At 49.5% G+C, this 20,896-nt stretch overlaps 1 protein-coding gene across 1 annotated transcript; it reads right to left on the bottom strand.

Moving 5' to 3' along the window:
- Positions 1-4,091: 4,091 nt before the first annotated feature.
- LOC126517587 (anoctamin-10-like) lies at positions 4,092-18,759 on the bottom strand. Its single transcript, XM_050167347.3, has 5 exons — positions 18,420-18,759; positions 13,536-13,949; positions 7,677-7,919; positions 5,846-6,157; positions 4,092-4,861 (listed from the first exon to the last, which is right to left on the bottom strand). Exons 1-5 carry the CDS (start codon positions 18,654-18,656, stop codon positions 4,247-4,249), a joined length of 1,821 nt encoding a protein of 606 aa, XP_050023304.2. The 5' UTR covers positions 18,657-18,759; the 3' UTR covers positions 4,092-4,246.
- Positions 18,760-20,896: the final 2,137 nt, after the last annotated feature.

Below are 20,896 nucleotides of genomic sequence, written 5' to 3' on the forward strand. Positions count from 1 at the left end.
ACTACTACTACTACTACCACCACTACTACTACTACTACTACTACTACTACTACTACTACTACTACTACTACTACTACTACTGCTACTACTAACTAGTAATAGTAGTAGTAGTAGTTGTAGCAGTAGTAGTAGTAGTAGCACTACACTCTTAGGCAAAGTTACACCCTTTGGCTTGCCCCTTCTGCCACACAACAACAATCGTTATCTGCCTTGATGCGTTTCCTTTCTTTAACGCTGCGAGCCCGGAACTTTCCAGTAACGAACGGCACGCGCGTTATCAGCATAGAACAGTTTACACCCTTTGGAGTGCCCCTTATGATAACGCGCGTGCCGTTTGTTACTGGAAAGTTCCGGGCTCGCAGCGTTAAAGAAAGGAAACGCATCAAGGCAGATAACGATTGTTGTTGTGTGGCAGAAGGGGCAAGCCAAAGGGTGTAACTTTGCCTAAGAGTGTAGTAGCTAATGTAAGTTCGTGTTCTGTGCGATGCTGCGTGCGAAACTGTAGTAACAGTTTGGAGAAATCCCTCTCCAGGATATACTCTCTTGAAATTTTGCCTTCTCTAACTGAGACACGTGCTACGTTAACGAGCACCTTTCAACGCCTTTTCAAGCAGGGATGAGGCGTTATGTTCTAATGCTGTTGCGTAGCCCCGGAATTCAGTGTGCTGCTAAAATTACCAATGTCTGTGCTTATACTATTACTAAATATCATGTGTGCAATATATTCAAAGTTTGTAGGTTCTCTTATCGCAGTTTTAATTCTGTGGGCCGCCGCCCTAGCGGATTGCTTCGGCGCAGAGTTCATCGGCCACTCCGAATCTGAAATTGGAATTCACTATAAATATAAAAATGCGCATTTCATCAATGAAAATCTTCCTCTTAAACTAATTGACTGCATCCAGCTTCCTCATTCTATGTCCACTCCTTAAGGAACCTGAAGAAACGTTGCAGTACGAATATGGTTAAGCACAACTATCGCCTTACCGCTAAACTTTTATGATAATTTATTAAGTAATTATTATTCCGACTTGTATTTTTCGTGTTACTTGACCACGAAAGCCACACTGAATGTATATACTTAAGTCCGGACTTATCACAGATCCCTCCTTCAGTCTCTGACTTCGTGTGCGACCTCCTCCTGTCGATACGTATACGAATGGCCGCGATTTGTAACGTGTGCAACAAAGCGACAACATAAACAAGCTAAGATTATAATAACGTCGCTGGCTGTTCGTTGCGTGTTGAATGTGACGCGGCATTCGAGCTTTTCACAAGCTACGTCAGTAGACGTTGGCTGCCGAGCGCTTGTCGCAGGCGAGAGCCAGAGGTCGAGAAACTATCGTCGAGAAACGAGAAACGTAACTTCAAGCACTACAAGCGTGTAACATCGGTGTCGATTTCGTGCGGACGCAAGCGGCGACTCCTGTTTCAGAAAAGACAGCTCTTGGCATACTCCCAGCGTGGCGTCCGAGATCGGACGACTGAAAACATGGCCTCCGAAATCTTCACCGCCCGCTAGCGCCGGCTGTGCTCCAAGCCACATACGCTACAGGGAAATATGGCCCCAGTGTGCGCGCGCTGCCCGTTTGGCGTTTCAGCTACGGCGCTATATTCCGGGTACCGTCAAAATTTCGTGACGTCATCGAACTCTGCCGCGTTAAGAAGTCTGGACCAATCAGAGAGGGCGCGGCCGCCCTTTGAGCCAATCACTGCCCACGGGATTACGAATTCGACAAAATGGCGAAATTTGACAGTGTCCAGAATGGGCATCCCTGGCGCGGGAAGGATGGACATGCAGTACGCGAGGTCTATTCAATTCGCCTACACTCTCTGATATAGTTCACGAGGAGCCGCAATTCATCAGTTCAACATGGCGGCATCTGCACGTCGCCATGCGTTTCACTCAGTGCAGAGAACGCGCGAGGCAAGTTCACAGCATTCGCTGCGCTCGTCAGCAAGGTAGTTCAGCGCTCGCGCAGCGATTGTTGTGCTGGTTCCGCGCGAGCAAGAACTGGCATTGAACTCGCGAGAGTAGTCGACTAAGTGCAAGGCTTATCGAATGAAACGGTGGATATGATTTAACTTCGCACCGCTCCCCCCTCTTTCCGGCTTCGAAATTAAGGGGAAACAGTGCGCAAGACGAGGTGTAAGAAAGATCGACAACGGAATAATGTGTTAGTCTTTGTGTACGCGCTGTTTTTCCTTTCCTAATGGAACACCAACTACACTTCAAACCCTTTTCACGAAATGATCTGACCGAATAATTCCATTACTTTCGATTCCCCGGAATTGAAAGTCCGAGATACTTCCCATTCCAGGAATACAGAGTTTTAGCAGTGCCAAGTTACCGTACGGTAAGTGCGGTAATACTGTACCGGTCGAGGACTGCGCATGCCCGAACTTTACCGTACGTAATGACTTTCCGTACGGCATACTAGACGATAAGGAGTCGGTGAGGCTCGGCTGGCACCGTGTTTTGAGAGCCGAGCTGCACCAAGCCAAAGCAGTGAGAAGCTGGTGTCGGCCACAGAATCCACGCCGTGAATGTTCAAGTCTCATGGGCTTTTTTCACGATGATAGGACCAAGGCACCAGATAACACTTATTCACCTGCTGCGACACGACGAAGCAGTAGCAAGACAGCCCTACTAACAGGGAGGAAGCTTCGGCTGAACTGAACTTGTAGCCGTACCTTTCTAATAACCGTTTAGTATACTCTGGCCGAATGAGAAAAAAAGAATATTAAGAAAAGCGAAAATCATCTAAAAAAAAAAACAGAACATAAAAAGTGGCATAAGAAAGCATTTTAGGTTGGTGGCGTCATTTAGTGACGCAGAGTTTACTTAGAAGGGACGCAGAGTTCTTATAGCAGTAACTTACTATATTCTACTTGTCTGCTGGTGTAAAGTGCCGGCACCGGTGCCACTGACAACAAACACTCCTCTTTTTATATGTTGCTCAGACAAAAACACCTATGTAACAAAAATATGTTGCACGTGTTGCAGGACGAAGTGTCAAAATGAATGTTTCACACTCAGCACATAGTTATTGTATTCTGCAATGCCCCAACGTTATCCGCTATCATTATCACATTACCGTACGCTTAGAGCAGCACACGCCGTTAAAACGTCTTCGGTCATCGTGGTAGGTTGGTACGGAACGGTAATACCGTACCGTATACTGCACTTACCGTACCATAATACGGCACTGCTGAAACTCTCTAATGACAGCGCATCACCTTTGCTTTCATTCGTTTACAGCGAGGCGCCCACAACGTAACAAACTTGACAACATGCTTTCGTATTCTAGACAGCATGACCGAAATGCTTGAGTACAGGTGCGTGCCCGAACACCTGGTGTTTCCCGTGCAAAAGTGCAATAGCATTCACGGATACGAAGCCCTTGAATTCCCATTCCATTGCGACAAATGTAGGCGCAGTCCCATTTCCATTACGTTTATTAACACACAGTCGGTAACGATTCCAATCCTGCTAAATTACGCGCGTCAAAAAAAAAAAAAAGCCTGAATAATTCTAGAATCTACCCGATTCAATGGAACTCCGCAACAGTTGTACCCAAAGTATACACCTCTTTGTGTAGAGTATGTTGTATGGTCGACTTATGAGCAGAGAAACAATTTATTCAGTGTCGATTTTTGGTTTAGTTATGAACTTATGGGCTTATCTTATTTACAATAATTTTTATGTCACAATGAGAGCGCACGAAATATGACTTGGAGTATACAGCTGGGTACATTCTTAGGTTTCAGCTAAGAGGAGATCGAAGCATCTACAGACATTTGCAAGTCATCTCGCAAAACCGTAAGTTAATGATATGACTATGTCAATATGGCGAAAATAAACGAACATAAGTTACCAACCAGACATAGTACACAAGCTATTACTGTGGTACTCATTAGGAAACAAACTCAACTCAGTGACAATACGACTCACGAGAAAGTGCTATACACAAGGCTCAGCAAGAGAAATGAAGAAAAAAAAAAAAAGAATAACGCGGATATCCTTAGCAAACGGTTACGGATGTCCTAAGCGTTAATGATTGGAGATAACATTGAACGACGGTGCGGCCATAAACATACAGAATATTCCCTTTTATTCCGCGCGCAAAAGTAAGATATATTAATGCTTTCTGCTAGCTGCATACTTGCAATGGAAACATAACAGACAAAACACGAGTATCACGAAATTCAATTTCGCTCTGCTGACTCGATTGACAACGCCCCCGCTTCACGCGACCAAAGCCGGAGAATAGTGCGGGCAGTGAACTTCCGAGCGCAGCGCGTACTGCAGCGTCAACTTGAGGAGCAACACCACGTGTTCGATGCCCACCAGAAAGAGCACAAACTCCATGTCCGTGAAGAGCCTGGAGAGGGCGTTCAGCGAGTCCGGGTTCTCGACGCAGATGAGCGCGATGTTGGACGGCACGGCCAGGAATCCTATGGCACGGAACGCGGGCTCCCAGATGCCGATGCCTTCGTGGCCGATCTTCAGGGGCCTCTGGAAGACCACGGTCAGCTTGTAGCCGACGATGAGCATCTCCATCAGGTTGCCGAAGAAGGCGATGAGAGGCGCCAGCGGCACGACGGGCCCGAAGAGGAAGACGAAGGCGAACTGCGAGAACATCTTGTAGTAGTCGACGTACGTGCTCGTGTACTTGACCATGTCCGCCTCGCTGAGGATGCTGTGGACACCCGGCAGGTAGGTGGACTCCCGCCGCATCATGTGACGCACAAGGCTGCTGAAGTGACGCACCGCCCGCGGCATGACGGTCTCGACTAGGTTGTCCTTGGTGAAGGACAGCAAGAGCTGGATGTAGACCTGTTTGCGCAGCAGCTGGATGTCCTGGAAAGGAAAGCCTCGGTGTAGGCTCTTTTCGGCAGCACTTACGCACTTGTCTAGTACGAATAAGGCGGAGTACCGGAACACGAAGGAGCACACAGAACGGAAGGCATCATCATCATCGTCATTAAAATCTAGTGTTACAATTGAACAGGGATAGCCTAGTTGAATAATCGTACGCCGGGCTCGTGTTACAAACATGTCCGGCATGCTGTGCGCTATGCGGGACAAACTTAAAGCTCGACGACTGTATTATAGTTTTAAGCAAGTGCGAGCGGAAGTGAGCAACACAGCTACGATCCTGTGAGCAACACAGGATTGTAGTTGTGCCTACGTGCACTAAGAAAAGTCCTACACGCTTGTTTGCTTTCAGAAAATTCTGGTCAGTGCAGCTATGCTAAAAGGCTGACCTAAAGACCATTCGAAATATCAGACCAGCCACTCTTCCGGAGTATCAGAGGCCCTGCACTAATACAATGTGTATAATACCATGTCTTCCTGTGAAAAGGCACTGTTTTCCACAACAATTGGCCGCCAAAGCACTATATGTTCCATAGGTTCAACCTCTTTCACCGGAACAACAACAACAACAAAGCGTCTTCGAGGGCGATGTCCATGACAAACTTCAATCGGGACAAAAAGCGCTGTGTTGGGGACATTCAAGAAAAAGACAAGGCACAGACGTTCTTGCCATTGTATTCTTCGCGCTGGCTGACAAGGTGGATTAGCAACTTGCCCAAACCTATGTTCTTGTCAAAGTCTCGTCCGTGTCTTTATCACTGTACTGGTTGTCAGCACGAATTAACAATCCGTTCGAACCTACAAGGTAAGGAATTGGGCTAGTTGCTTATCCACGACTTGAACATTGCAGTACAAAAACGGACTAGGTCCTCAACTCAATTCACACACATGCACTTTCTTTATTTTTTTACATCGACACGCCTAACGCTACCACATTAAAAAGAGAAAGGAAGAAAAGAAGTATGCCTGCAGGTAGAAGGCGGTGTAGAAGAGGCTTCCGAAGCGGCCGAAGAAGTCGAACACGATGAGCTTGTAGGTGAGGTGCTGCAGGTACTCGGCCTGCGTCTGGTGGTTCTCCCATTCGGTCATCCGCTGGCCGATCGCCCGGTACACGTCCGAGAAGGCCATGCCCACCAGCGTGTTCACGACGCCCGGTACTACGCGCGCCACGACGTCGCCGAGCGCCGAGCTCGGGAACGCGCCGGTCACGAACGCCTCGAACGTCAGGTACTGATACTGCTGCAGGATGCACAGCATCACGCAGAACACCACCACCACCTGCGCTGGAGCCGAGGGAGGCGATCGGCACGTGTTTGCTAGCCGCGTATTGGGGAACGCGCTTTTTTACATTATGGGCTGTTTTCACCCACTTTGGAGTTATCTAACAGAATATATGGGGCGATCCTGAAGGCAGTGCCGTCTCAGCGTGTCAAAAAACTAGTATTCACGAGAGTGGAATCAAGGAGGTTTTAAAAGAAGGTTGCAGATCCAACGTGCCCTGTTAAAAACCAGATACAGCGAAGGTTTCCCCTTGGAGGCGCAAATGCGACCGTCCTCGCGGTTGCCAGACGGCGCAACGCATGCGCAACGTGAGGCCATCACCTCCGGTTCCCTCCCTGCCGTCTCACCACGGCCCCTTCGCCCTCTCCACTAGCGGCCAACGAACCGCATGCGCGAGTCGGTGTTCTGTATATGGCTGACCGCCGACGCATGCGTCCGTGGCGTAATGGTTTAGATATCGGGCATCGGTACAAGAGATCCTGCGCTCGAATCCTGCCGTCGGATAACCTTATTATTGTTAGTTAGTTATTTATTGCGCAGAACTTGCTTGAATATGACGAGTTCGCGAAGGCCTATGAAGCAGGAAGGACGAAGCTTAGGCCATCTCGTGGTTTAGGCAAATCCATGTACTACCCCATCATTCCCATGCTCGCTGAAACCACCCGACATGCAGTTCCCCCGTACACACTAGCGCCAGAGTTCAATCTAGTAATTATTGTGGGGAAACTCGTGGTGCGAGCCATCGCTTCTAGAAGGCGCCGCCATCCCGCAGCAGTATGTGAGCTATAAGGCGAGAACGCAGCAGCATAATCAGGCGGCAGCCACGGTGAACAAAACAGGCGTAGAGGGTTCGCAAAGAAAGCCCTTAACCATGAGATGGCTAAAAGATTAACGCTAGAGCTGAGGCTGTGGATTCCTTTAAATCCATATCTAAACAAAAAAGGGACATCAGTGTGAAAAGTCACAATCTAAATCCTAAAGAAGTACCCTGGGTAAAAAAATAATAATAATAAAGGTTAGATTTTTAGACAACTGGTGAACAGTCCTTAAACTTCAGGGTGATTTAATTTAGGATACCCTTTTCATAATTAACAAGTGTGCTTCTCTGCAGCGCACATTTCCTCAATAGGTTGCGGCACTGGTCATTGTTTAAATGAAGACGAAATGCTCGCTGCGCATGCTGGGGCTTGTCTCCCCACTTTCTCGTCACTAGCGCTACGTCTACATTTTCCATATCTTAATACAAGAAAACTGTGCGTCCGTACACGCTGTTTGCAAAGAATGACTTCGCCGCCATTGGTGGGCCTAGTTGTCTGGCAGGAAAGCTAGCTTTACAACCGTGAAACGTGTCAGCGAGAACTCGGTGCACGAGTGGCTTTCACATCCTACACCGCCCTAGAAAAGATCCTACCGGCAATCGAACCCGCGACCTGCGCACCCTGCAGCAGTACGGCACGTAAGTCGTCACCGCGAAGCAGCCGAATGTATCCAGGTACACCAAAGCCTGCGAGCGCACCTGCGAGATGAGAATTCGGAACGCCCTCTGGGCGAGCATGTTTTCGCCGTAGGTGAAGAGCAGCCGGTTCTTGAGCGGTGTCACGTGCTCGTGCAGGCCCCAGAAACAGGACAGGTGGTCGGCCCGCTTGCGCCACACCTCGAGGATGACCGTGTTCCATAGCAGGTTGAACAAGACGCCCGAGATGCGCCACGTGAGAGAGTCCCTGTGTACTATCACGAGGACGCCGACCGTCATCGGCACCTGCGCGGAGTGCGCCTGCGCTCACATACATGCCGACCTACACTGTATTTCAACAGGTGGTGTCTAAAAACATGGCGCGCTCGTGAGCCTTCGAAGTTTGCTTTTATTGTTCGGAGGAAACCGTCACCGGAAGCGTGGCCTCCGAGATTGCAACGGCGCACCTCTCGGAGGCCAAATTGAATTGACGCCGACCGTCATCGGCACCTGCGCAGTGTATGCCCGCGCTTACGTACACGGTCGTCCACTTCCAATTTGAACACGGCTCCGGGCGGCCGGCGAGGCCGGCGCTCCGCGGAGCGCCGCTCGTGGGCGCCGGGGTAACTAACGCGCCTGCGCACTGGCAGCCACAGGTGTGGCCTCAGCCGCGCCGTCTAGTGTGTGCTGGCGCGCTGTAGCAGACGACGCGGCTGAGGCCACACCTGTGGCTGCCAGTGCGCAGGCGCGTTAGTTACCCCGGCGCCCACGAGCGGCGCTCCGCGGAGCGCCGGCCTATAAAGCGAGATATAAGAAGGAAGAAGAAGCATGTGCTTGCTGCGGTAAAGCTAGGGAAACGACGGAACATATTTTATTAGAATGTGAAGACGTCTACCCAGCGGTCGATTTAGGCACCACTGGCCTCCTTGAAGCCCTTGGGTTCAGCGGGAGCAGTGGTAAAGCAAACAGGTCCGCAATAGACATTAGTAAGAGGCGATTGGAGGATTGGTGGAAGAAAAGTAGGGAAACGACAAAAGACGGAGACGTACAAAAGCACAATTCGCAATAGGGGATCAGAAAGTTTGGACGCGGTAGTTCATAGTGTTTTTTTTTCTTTTTTCATTGGTTAACCTAGGTGGGATATTAGGCAGCATAGTAGCAAGAGCTTGGTGGCGCAACCCACCGCCCCGTTCCAAAGGGGACGCTCATAACATCCATCCATCCATCCAGCCTCGCCGGCCGCCCGGAGCCGTGTTCAAATTGGAAGTGGACGACCGTGTACATGCCGACCTGTACTGTATTTCAATAGGTGGTGTCTAAAAAACATGACGCGCTCGTGAGCCTTCGAGAGTTGTTTCTATTACTCGGAGGAAACCGTCACTGAAAGCGTGCCCTCCGAGATTGCGACGGCGCACTTCTCGGAGGCCAAATTGAAAGCATAGAGTTCTTTTTATATAAAAGTCGCTAGAGGCAACGCCAGCGCTAGTGTCTACGTAAGCTGCAAGTGTGGCTGTTCAGCCAACATGGGAGTGATAGAGAGTACGCGGATATGCCTCGAATTTGCGGTTGTGGCTACAAACGGTGTGCGACTTTGAAATTCATCATTTTTGAACAAAATGATACCTTATAAATTTTCAAATACAGCAATTCGTAGTGATTATGCATGCGCTAAACGACTTGTCAGCCTACTGTTTTAGCATCATACGATTGCGTAGAAATTTAAAAAGAAGAAAAGAAGTGTGTAATATAACCCACAAGAGCGTCAAAACCACGCACGAAGACTGGACAAGTCCATACATAACTATGCTCTATCTCACAAGTAGCTTTCGACACTGCGGAAGCTGCAGGACTCCTTAGCCAATATGAAGGCCGAATGCCCCTCAAGGTGTGTTCCTCCACGCCGCGTCGTCTGCTCACCACCACAGTATTTCGGGTAATGCGACGCACATGCGCAATGGTTCTAGCAGGTCATATATCGTTGTGAAGTATCATACGTGCCAAGCAAAAGATAAAGCAATATAATTCCGCCAATAATCCGACACTTACGTCCACAACTATATTTCGCTGCGCAAGGATAATAGCCATATACACCTCGTACCTTCGGCAGTGCTGCAAACTACTTGCGTAAGAAACTGCGGTTGAAAGGGTGTTCCAGATTCACAGCTATGGCCCTGAGTGGCACTGGCTAACACTCGCAGGGCTAAACGTGGACACATATACATATGTTCACAAAAGCTGACGGGACGGCGTCCACCGCGCTAGCTTAATGGTAATGACCACACGCGCATCTAGTCCGGAAGATGCGCCGTTTGGCCCTCACCTGTGGCAACGTCTTTTCGTCCACTTTCGTTTTGCTCGTTTCACGCTCGATTGCGCGCGGCGAATGAAGGTTAGGTAGTGACGAGGTTTGATTCGCATAGAGTTGACATACATAACTATAGCAAGACTAACAAGAATAACTAAATAGCAAGAGCTTCCCGTGGCGCCTATGCATTGAAATCGGCACGGAGGAAGGAAACTAAGGAGAGGCCCTACCCCCTCCGCGCGCTAGGAGAAAAGTGTGGCGGAAATGACGTTGTAGGTTCTCATTTTTTTGCTGCTTTTTTTATTTTTTCTGTTGTATGGCCACGCCTTTTGGGCCACAATGGCGGCGTTGTTATGGTTTTGAGCGCTCACACGTGTTGCTCTGGTAGGTTTCGGGCCGTGGCAAAGGCGCTGAGTGGGCGGGTTTGCGTTAGTCACCGTGTCTTGTTGCGCTGTGTTACCTGCACCGTGCTCTGCCAGATGTTGCGCGAGCGCGCGCGACACCACGCGCAGCGCGGCGTGGTTTCGCGAAAGATGTAAACAAGCGAGGAGGGTGGCCCAAAAGGCGGAGCATCGCCATGAGCAACGCCAAATTCCGGCTTCACTTTTGCTTCACAAAGAGTGACGTCAGGGCCTCTCCTTAGTTTCCTTCCTCCGTGGGTAACCGCAAGGGTGCCGCCATGTTGCCGCTCTGTGCGGGCGCCAGTGTTGCCAGGTCGGACGAGGCGGCGTAGCCCAAAGCTAGAGAAATCGTATCCCAAATGTAGCCAAGCACAAAAAATAGCACAAAAGTTTGTAGCTAAAATAGCCATATTTATTTGAGGTTTAATTTGTACATATATTTTTACATTCGATTACGGCAATCCTTTTTTGCACGGTCCGCCGTAACAAAATGTCCGCGACTACAACATCGTGCTTGCATTCAGAACGCTTTTTGGTTGGCCCCTGAGACTCTCAACTTCCAACGAATCAATGCAGAGCGCGAAAAAAAGTCGACCACAGCCATGGTCCGCAGCGCTGCCAAGAAAGCAACAAGCACCTCCACTCCACAGGGCTGCCGTTGGGGCAATCCCCGCCAGAGGTGCCGTAGTAAACGCAAATTTAACCAACAAAGGACCTCACATGGCTTTTATTAAATAAATTATAGTAGTAAATTATTATTTTTTAGTTATGTAGAGTAATATTTACTACGAACTCTGCTTTTTAGCTGTCGTGAGCGCAAAATAGTCTTCAGTATCATGCGACCCCGCTGCTTAATATCGAATAACGGTCGAAGTTAGTTTAGCTTTCCTGGGCTTCTATTCTTTTCACGGATCGTACATCACGGCAGTCTTAAATCTGGCCATGAAGCGGTCATCTGGCTCGACGTTTTCGCAGCATCCATACCACTCCTTGAGGCCACACCGAACGTGCAAGGTCATTTCTAATGTTCGCGTTGCTAGACTGTTTCTCTGATCGGTCTTAATAACGGAGACCAGGCTGAAGAACCCGCTCTACAGCAGCGTTCGACACAAGCAGGCAAAGGGGTGCAAAAACCGATTTCAACAGATTCGGAAAAAGAGGCTCACCAGCAGCGTTTTTCGCATTCTCAATGATGCGCCAAAATTCCACCACATTTTCACTCACAGGGAGAGATGGAAGCTTCGCCTGCAGAACTCCGTACTTCATTTCAATGGCGGATTTGGCAGCCGAGAGAACTTTCAGAAGCTTGGAAAATAGCATGTCGCGAACATAGCTTGGGCTTAGGTATTTGAAGTTTTCGAACAACTCAAAGTTCTCGGGGGGTCTCTTTACGAGGGATTTTACACATGCCACTATATATGCGCGGCAGCGGTCTGACATGCTGCCCTTTTCACAATCCGCGAGTGAGCTCTTGTGAAAAGAGTCCAAAAACACACTTCCAAAAGCACACGCACGTGGATGAAGCATGTGCCCTTCCCCATCAGCAGTTGGAGACGTGTGCTCACGAAGTACTATCTTCGACAGCATTGACCGTACAAGGAGGTCCAAGTCTTCAAAGAGTTTAGCCGGGTCCGGATTCTCTGACTGAAACAGCTTGTTGACCCTGTCGAACTCCATGACTATCGGCTGAACGAAAAGAATGTAGAGGTAGTTCCTTTCATCCTGAAACATTTAATGCAACAACCGTGCTGTATAGCACCGCTCTGTCGAATGAGCTATCTGGAAGTGCAATTTCAGCTCGTTCCACTGCTCAAGGATGCGACTCACAGAGGCCGCGACACTCAACCACCTTGTGTTAGACATGTTGACAAGTTTGAGGGGGTTACTATCTTTAATTGAGGCATAAATCAATCGATACTGCTCCTCTCTCTTAGGCGAGCACGAAAACCAGCTATAGCTTTCACGCACAAGAAACTCAATATTCGACGATAGAGCACTGGTCACCTCACTGCGAGCTAAGTGCAATGAGTGGCACGTGCAAGGATTAAATGAGGGTTCTCTGCCTTCATCAACGAATACAGCGAATGATGCCTACCGCACATTACGCTGGCGCCATCTGTACCTGTACCAACACACTGAGAAATGCTCAAGTTGCAAGAGTTCAGAAAGGATTTGAGCGCCAGAAAGATACCATTCGCAGACGCATCGGTCATGGCAACAAGCCCCAAACATCGTGTGGTCAAATTGTCACTTTTGTGGGAACAATATCGCACAGCAATACCCAGCTCCTAAGTGCAGGATTTGTCAGTGCTTTCGTCCACAATAAGAGAATATTGTCCTTGTCCAATGTCCTCAACCAGCATGTCGAGGAATGTGGGACCAAGCACCTTGGAAACCAGAGCGCTGCATTTTGTACGTCCTAACGTCAGCCCGCCTGCAACACTAGAGTCCTGGAAGGCGTTTTTCACGACTGAAGTCAAATGGTCAGCAGTGCACAAAGAAGTGTGCGCTGCTATGTGAGCCGCGAGGCGCAGCTCTGCCAGCCTCATCTTGACGCTTTCATGTTATCTATGTGCTTCTGTCTTGTCATGTGCACTTTAAAGGTCTTGCATGTGCGGCCTTAGCTTGCACTTGCAGACTTTGCAGTAGGCCACCTCAGAGGTGTCGTTGTTTAAATGTGCACTTGATGGTGCAACCCAGTCCATAAAACAAAAAAGTAACGTTTAGTACAACGTATGCTGTTCACCTAAGATAGACCCTGATCCTATACAGTATGTCCCGGTTAAATCAGACCAACACAGTTCTTTTTTTGGGGGGGGGACCGCGCGTGAGCGGCCGGAGCGCTGCAGCGGCCTGGTGTTGTAGAGCTCAATCAAACAAACCAAACACAGAGCTAAAATTGCAGTAACGTACTTTATTCTGCTTCGCTGTTGGTTTAAATTTTTGGCAGTGGCATAATTGTGTTCACAATTACGCCGCTGTCGAAAACTTACACCCCAGCTAAGAAGAATATAGTAATTGACTCTGTGTTTGGGTAGTCAAGCTTTGCACCACCAGCTGGCGCCACCAATCTGGCCGCTCACATTTACGCCGCCGACCATCCGGAAATCCGCCCAAACTGCCCCCGTTTGCCGGAATAGCGGACACGCTAAAAGCCTCTATAACAGAACGCTACATCGAGCCACCGCGGCCCGGCGGACAGCTGCCAGCGCTCACCATGAGCGACCATGTGTAGAAGCTGAGGAAGGCGTAGTAGAAGGCGATGCGGATGCCGAAGTACACCTTGATCATGTGCACCGGTATGGTCAGGTGCGAGAGCCATTGGCGCCGTATGGCACTCAGCATCTCGTAGTCATGCGGCGGGAACAGCGCCGCCAGCACGCCCGCCCGCTGGCACACGGCAAACACGCTCTGGCCCGGGTGGACGAGCACGCAGCGGTGCTCGAGTCCCACCACCTCGGTGAGCTGCTCGGCCCGGATGCTTTCGATGACGCTCTGCACGATCTCCTGGCGCTCGGCGAGCGAGAAGAGCTCCTCCGGGTGGGCCTCCTCGCCGCGCCCGAAGTCGCGCCAGTGCTCCAGCGCGAACGGCTTCTCGGAGCCAGTGCGGTGCATCTTGAAGACTCCCACCTGGGGTTACCGCACGCGTCACAGCCGCAGAATCAAAGTTTAGTTCGTCAATCGGGAAATATTACGTCCTGTGGGGGCGCAACATGCAGAGTAACAGGGAATAAGAAACTATAGACCGATTTATCGGCGAGGAGGAGCGTATACCGTCGAAACAGCGCGTGGCGCTGTTTCTCCTCCTCGCACCGGTATGTGCGGATCCCTGTTTCTCCCAGCTTCAGCTTGGTACAGTAGCGGTGTCATTGCGAACTAGTGGGATTCTAATGTTTTCCGCCTGTAATTGCTGCGCCGACAGATGACTCAAGGTGCGCCTTGGGTCATCTCGCGCCTTGTGTGTGCCATCGTTCTTTCTTTGTGTCCGTGTCCTTTACGAGCAACACTGTACGTACTTGTGGCATACCAACAGGCCCTAGTAGGTGTACCTCAGTGAAGTATTCAATGTCAACGGGCTATCACTGTACTATATTCGGCTTCAAAAATAACTTTTGTAAGCGAATGTAAAGGGCACCTTCAGCCGCGGCGACCCCGTGGAGTCCGCCAGTGCGGGTGCAGACAAGTGTCGGCTTTGGGTTGCCAGCATACACAGAAGTGGCTTGACGGTATGAGCTTCGTCGTGTGTATGTTCAGAAGATTTTGTTCTTTGTGAGCGCATGGCGACGAACCCGGCACCCACGAGCAAACTGGGGATATGAACGAAAGGTACTTATTTGAGTCGGCCAACTAGTGCCAATGGACGAAGTCAACTATTTCTTCGCGCATGTACAATAAATATATTCTGTTCAAATTTGCTCAAAGATTATCGCGCTTCGCAAACAATGTCCTAGTGGAAGTTACCGGGGACGTATCATGGAAACAGTACGTGCCGTCAAAGAGATCTTTAGCAGCGCCAAGCTACCGTACGGAAAGCGCCGAAATACCGTACCGGCCGAAGACTGCGCATGCGCGCACTTTACCGTACGGAGAGACTTTCCGTACGGCATACTAGGCGGTAAGGAGTCGGTAAGGTTCGGCTTGCACCGTGTTTTGCGAGCCGAGCCGCACCAAGCCAACACAGTGAGAACTGGCGTCGGCCACAGAGTCCACGCCGTGCATGGCCACGTCTCGCGTGCTTTCTTTTTTACCATGATAGGACTACGGTAAGAGTTCACTTTAAATCACCTTCTGAGGATCGACGAAGCGGCAACAAGTAAACAGTGGCATAAAAAAAAAAACAGGTTGGTGGCGCCATCTTGTGATGCAGAGTTAATTTAGAGTGGACGCAGATTTTTTTTGCAGTAACTATCTTCTAGTTATCTGCTGGTGTAAAGTGTCAGCAGTGGTGTAACTTACAAGAAAGAAACCCTTTTTTATGTATCCATTAGATAAGAACGCGTATGTAACAAAAGGTTTCACGTGTTGCATGACGAAGTGTCACAAGAGGTCGCTACCGCCCTTGTGACTGGCGTCTACGTTTGCCGTAGCCGGGCATTTCTGTAAAGAACAATCCGTGTATGGACAAGCTAAAGCTTTCTGGTATTCGCCAAAATGAATATTTCGCGCTCAGCGCATAGTTGTTGCATTCTGAAAAGGCCCAATGTTAGCCGCTATCATCTTTATCACATTACCGTACGCATCGAGCGGCACACGCAGCTAAAACGTCTTCGGTCATCGCGGTAAGTTAGTACGGAACGGTAATACCGTACCGTATACCGCACTTACCGTACCGTAATACGGCACTGCTAAAACTCTCTAATGAAGGTGCGCTATTTTTCGTTTTGTAACGCACCAAACCCGCGTCTATCGTGTGCCGGCCATCGCTAGTTCACATAGGCTCTCCCGTGCTTCCGAATCTCTCCGGCAAGCGGTCTGGCCGAAGCCACGATGCCGCGAGCTTTATTACTTGACAAAATAAAGTTGCTGTTGCTAAGAGTGTAACCGTTCATTTTTTCAGCTCTCTCGAGTCAGTGAGGTGCCATTGCACGGACATCACTCGAGACTGAAGAATGCGCATAGTCTCCAAGCGCGTCGCATGCGTCAGGTTGGTCGTGGCACACTAGCGGGTCACTGTCATCAGGTAGTTTTGTCCGCGTTAACAGCCCTTCTGGTCGATTATATTACACTTGATCAATTCGTAAAGATTGATGCCCGGTGCCAGGTAAACAATGCTTAGAAAATCGTACCGCGAAAAAATTTTAGGAGCGAGAAAGCTAGCAAAACGTGCTTACTCCGAGCTTCGCGGTTTGCTGTATTGAGATGTGCGCTGGTGCGGCGCGCAGCATCGCACAAGTAGACAGCTGATTGTTGTCACTTGCGTGATACCTCAATAGAGTTCTAGGCGAGACATGCAATAATAACACGTTGCAAGTATGTTACGTATCGACAATGTTCGGGGTTGCCATCGCTTCTTATTTCGATCGCAGGCGTAGCTGTGGCAGCGCCCCTATGCCCGTTGGCGCTCGATATTGCGGCTATATTGAAGCTCAAAGCTTAGTGACGACGCGCTAAAAAGTTTCCCAACCCAAAAACTTGACACCTCCAAGGAAAACGCGATAACGTGCTACTAGTCTTCAACAGCAAGTTTGCTGTGTACGCTCCAGCGCGATCCCACATACCAGCATGGCGCCGGACGACAGAGGGCGCTGTGATCGCAAAATGGCGGCGTCCTCAATAAAACGTTCTATACTATATAGAACGCGCAACTGGCCATGGAAACAAAGACAAAGGACTGAGCGAAGTGAAACAGATTCGCGATTTACAGAGAAAAAATAATGGTGTCATTATGGTGTCATTTGACGTGAAGTCGCTCTTCACTTCAGTGCCTGTTGACCTGGCCGTAGCTACGTGCAGAAATGTCCTGCTGGTGGACGACACGCTCGCTGAGCTCACCCCTTTGTAAGTACAGGCCATTTACGAGCTTTTAGACTTTTGTTTGAGCAACATGCACCTACTTCACTTACGACAAACAGTTTTACAGGCAGATCAACGGAACTGCCATGGGTGCTTCCATTTCCGTTACGACCGCCAACTTGGTCATGGAGGTCATTGAACAGAAGGCCCTCGCTGACTTCGGTCCTGCACCAAAGGTTTTCGTCCGTTACGTAGACGACTGCTTTTGCATTGTGCGAAGGCAGGACGCTTCGCGCCTCCTACGTCTCCTCAACTCAGCAGACGCAGCCATACAATTCACTACAGAATACGAGTGTGACAAAAGCCTCCCCTTCCTTGACGTCCTGGTGCGGCCAAGTGGAACGAGACTCTCATTTTCCGTGCATAGGAAGGCGACTCCCCCCCATACCGGCCGGTACTTAAACTTCAATTCATGTCACCCGGCTTGCCCCAAGCAATCCGTTGTCTCATCTCTCGTGACGCGGGCCACACGCATCTGCTCAAGTGACCACGAAATGCAGAACGAACTGAAGACAATTCGTCGCGAATTATCCAGGGACGGGTACCCCAAGAAGTTTATTAACAAAATGGAAGCTCGTCTCTAGGCAAGTCGTTCACGCAACGCGCTGGGGTCCCATATGTGCCGGGCGTCCGCGAAGCTCTTAGCCGCGTATTCTCAAGATACTATCTCAGAATAGCAAACATGCCATCCAACAAGCTGAGAAATCAGCTTGTTAACGCAAAGGATCGGCTTGTAAGCAAGAATTACCCCGGTGTCATCTACAAGGTACCATGCGCAGACTGCAGCTGCAGTTACATCGGCGAAACCGGCAAATTCACGAGAAGATTAAAAGAGCACCAAAGGGACGTCTCCAACAAGAAAAAAGCCTCGAACGCCCTTGCCGAACATGCCGATAATCGCAGTCACCGTATAGATTGGGAAAACGCTGTTATAATAGCTAAGGAAAAGAATCCGATGACGCGACTGTTGTTAGAATCTTTATTTCTTCAAACTATGGACAACAGTATCAACAGGACTGATGGAAATCTGCCTGCCAACTACACCCGTTCACTACGTCACATTTTGGCATAGAAACGACTTGCGGCTCTTGCCCGATTTTAGTGTGATCAAGGAACCCGTACGGGTCCCGAAACGTCTCTGTGTTATTTTCACCTTGACTGTTTCACTGACCGCAATTCCTTCATCATGTTACCCGAACCGACGAACTTTCGTCGAACTCTTGACTACAAACCTGATCGCATATCGCTCCCATCTGAATGCCGCTACCGAGGTCGGGAGTCGAACCCTCGTGCGGAGGTCAAGACACTCAAGTCCAGAAAGCGCGAGGCACGCCTGCTTCGGACTGCGCAGGGCAACGTTAGCGATAACACGTGGCCCGAAACTGGCTGGATGTGACCATTCGCGGCAGCATTTACGGGATACCTTGTCTCATCCTGCCGAGCTGGTCGGCCAACGCTCTGGCAGTTGCTTTGGCCGTCCGGAGCGCTCTCTGGACGAGTGTACTGACCTCTCTGCACTTGCCGTTCTGCGCCTTTCACACCAAGCACGAAGGGCATCGCGCACAGATTTCGGTCGGTCGCGCGCACCTTCTCGGCGATTGCCGGTGCATCCTCGGGGTTGAGTCGCACGAGCAGGAGCCACTGGGAGTTGCGACGCACGGAGACGACCTCGACCAGCAGTCGCTCGCTGCGAAGCAGGTCGGCCAGCCAGTACGCCGTGTCCTCGGTGCCCCGCACGATCATGGCGAACTCGACGCGGGACGCCGACTCGTTGGCCCCCACGGCGGCCGCGCCGCCTGGACCGGCGGCAGGCCTGGCCGCCATGGGCGTTCTACGCGACGCCGCCTGCTGCCGCCATCTTTGTTTTCTTCTTTACGCAGGTGTCAGTTCGCTGGTCGTACCTTCCTCAGGGAAATGATAAAAGTGATGATGATGATGATGATGATGATGATAACACAGTGGCGCATACCCGCAACTGGGACGTATGTAATAATAAAATGTAATAAAACGGCATAAAGCTAGAAACGAATCAACCTATTTATAGGTCCACTGCAGGGCGAAGGCCCCTCCAAGCAATCTCCAATTCCATTTACCGCTGTCTTGCGCTAGCTGATTCCAACTTGCTCCTCCCAATTTTGCAGTTTCATCGCGCCAACTAATCTTCTTCCCTCCTCGACTGCGCGTCGCTTACCTTGGCACTCTAATGGTTCATCAGTTATTTGCCCTATACATTACATGGCATGCTCAGCTCGATTTTTTGTCTCTTCTTGCCAGCTAGAATTTAGGCTATCCTCATTCGCTCTCTGATCCACACTGCTTTCTTCCTGTCTCCTAACGTTACGCTGAACATCTTTCGTTCCACCGCTCCTTGCGCGGATCTTAACTTGCTTGCTTGCATCCAAGAGTGGTTCATACATGTTCTCGAGCTTATTTGTTAATTTCCATAGAACGGTTATTAATATTTACCTATATGTGAGCATTTATCTAAGAATGTAGTGATAAGAAGACCCACGTGTTGTTGGTCAATGTACTATAAGTACAGAAGGAATTCAAAGTTGAAAAAAAAGAAATAAAGAAAAGAATTAAACGAGGATCACTTGGTGATGAATGAAGCAAAACTGGGAGTTTCCTTGAGGATTTCAAAGAGAGAGAGAGAGAGAAACAAAAAGAAACAAAAAGAAACACCGATGATTACGATAGTCTTTAATGCGAAATTTGAGCGCAGCTCTGGCGCGTGGGTGATGCGTGGGTGCGATTCCCAGCAGCCGCCGCAGACACGGCTCCGCTCATGCATCCCTTTGTTTCCATATACGGTATCGGTGGACGGGCTCGCCGCATGCCATCGGTGAACACACGACTGCGCGCTACTCTGGCGCCATCTCGTAGCGGTCTTCGCAGCAGAGCCCGTCTTGCGCGGCACTACGTTTTTCTTCTCAACGCTTTCGCCATACCTTCCTCCTCCGCTTTCCGCCTCATGGTTCTGCTGCACCCGGCTCCTACGCTTTCCTGCTCGCGCTCTCTTCACTACCGCCGTCTTTCATCCCCTGCAGCGCTCCGCGTTCGCTTTTTCATCCTTCGCTGTGTTAGTTCACTCGGCTACGAGGGACGCCGACACCGACCCTCACCGTGGGAATGTGCGCCTAAGAGCTGCGGTCTAAAAAGGGCTAATGATATTATTGCAGTAATCTTTATGTATTAGAAATGTAATCGCACATGACCACGCTACAAGTGATAGAATCAGTGCAAATACTTTTGTAAGTATTTATGATATGTTTTTTACGATAAACGCCCATATGACTCATTTGATTTAATTTATTCTGACAGAAAAACTGAGAGGTCCGCCTGAATCAACGTTCTTACCTGATGCTCAGCATTGGGGAAGGGAAGTGGGAGCAAAGAAAGGGTAATTAGTAACATCAAGGAAAGTCCAAGCTGGCGAAAAATTAAATTAAATTATGTGGTTTTACGTGCCGAAACCACTTTCTGATTGTGAGGCACGCCGTAGTGGAGGACTCCGGAAGTTTCGACCACCCGGTGTTCTTTAACGTACACCTAAATCTAAGTACACGGGTGTTTTCGCATTTCGCCCACACCGAAATGCGCCCGCCGTGGCTGAGATTCGATCCTGTGACCCCGTGCTCAGCAGCCAAACGTCATAGGTATTGAGCAACCATGGCAGGAAGCTGGCGAAACGGAGCTTTGCGAATTCATTTTCTGTTTAGCGAGAATCGAAGGTGGAATGAAAAGAAATGACCAGCTGTTAGTATTTTTTTACGGCATCGACAAAAGGCAACCTGTAAATAAATGCAAATAAAAATTCAACGGTGGAACTGAGCCACCCACTTGGGAGATCGGCCCTCAATCGGGGTATAGGAGGATTCGATAAAAGTAAATCGTTTCGTGGAAAATAAGCTGAAAAGTGAATTAGTAACTGAAAATTGTGAACTTTAATAGTTACTGGTGCAGATACGAAGTGAAGAATGACTCAATGAGAATATTACCCTAAGCAAAATAAAGAAAAACGAAAGCACCAGAAAGAAAGAAGAATGAAGCACGCAATCTTC

Source organism: Dermacentor andersoni, chromosome 11 (genome assembly GCF_023375885.2).
Source record: "Dermacentor andersoni chromosome 11, qqDerAnde1_hic_scaffold, whole genome shotgun sequence".
Lineage (NCBI taxonomy): Eukaryota > Metazoa > Arthropoda > Arachnida > Ixodida > Ixodidae > Dermacentor > Dermacentor andersoni.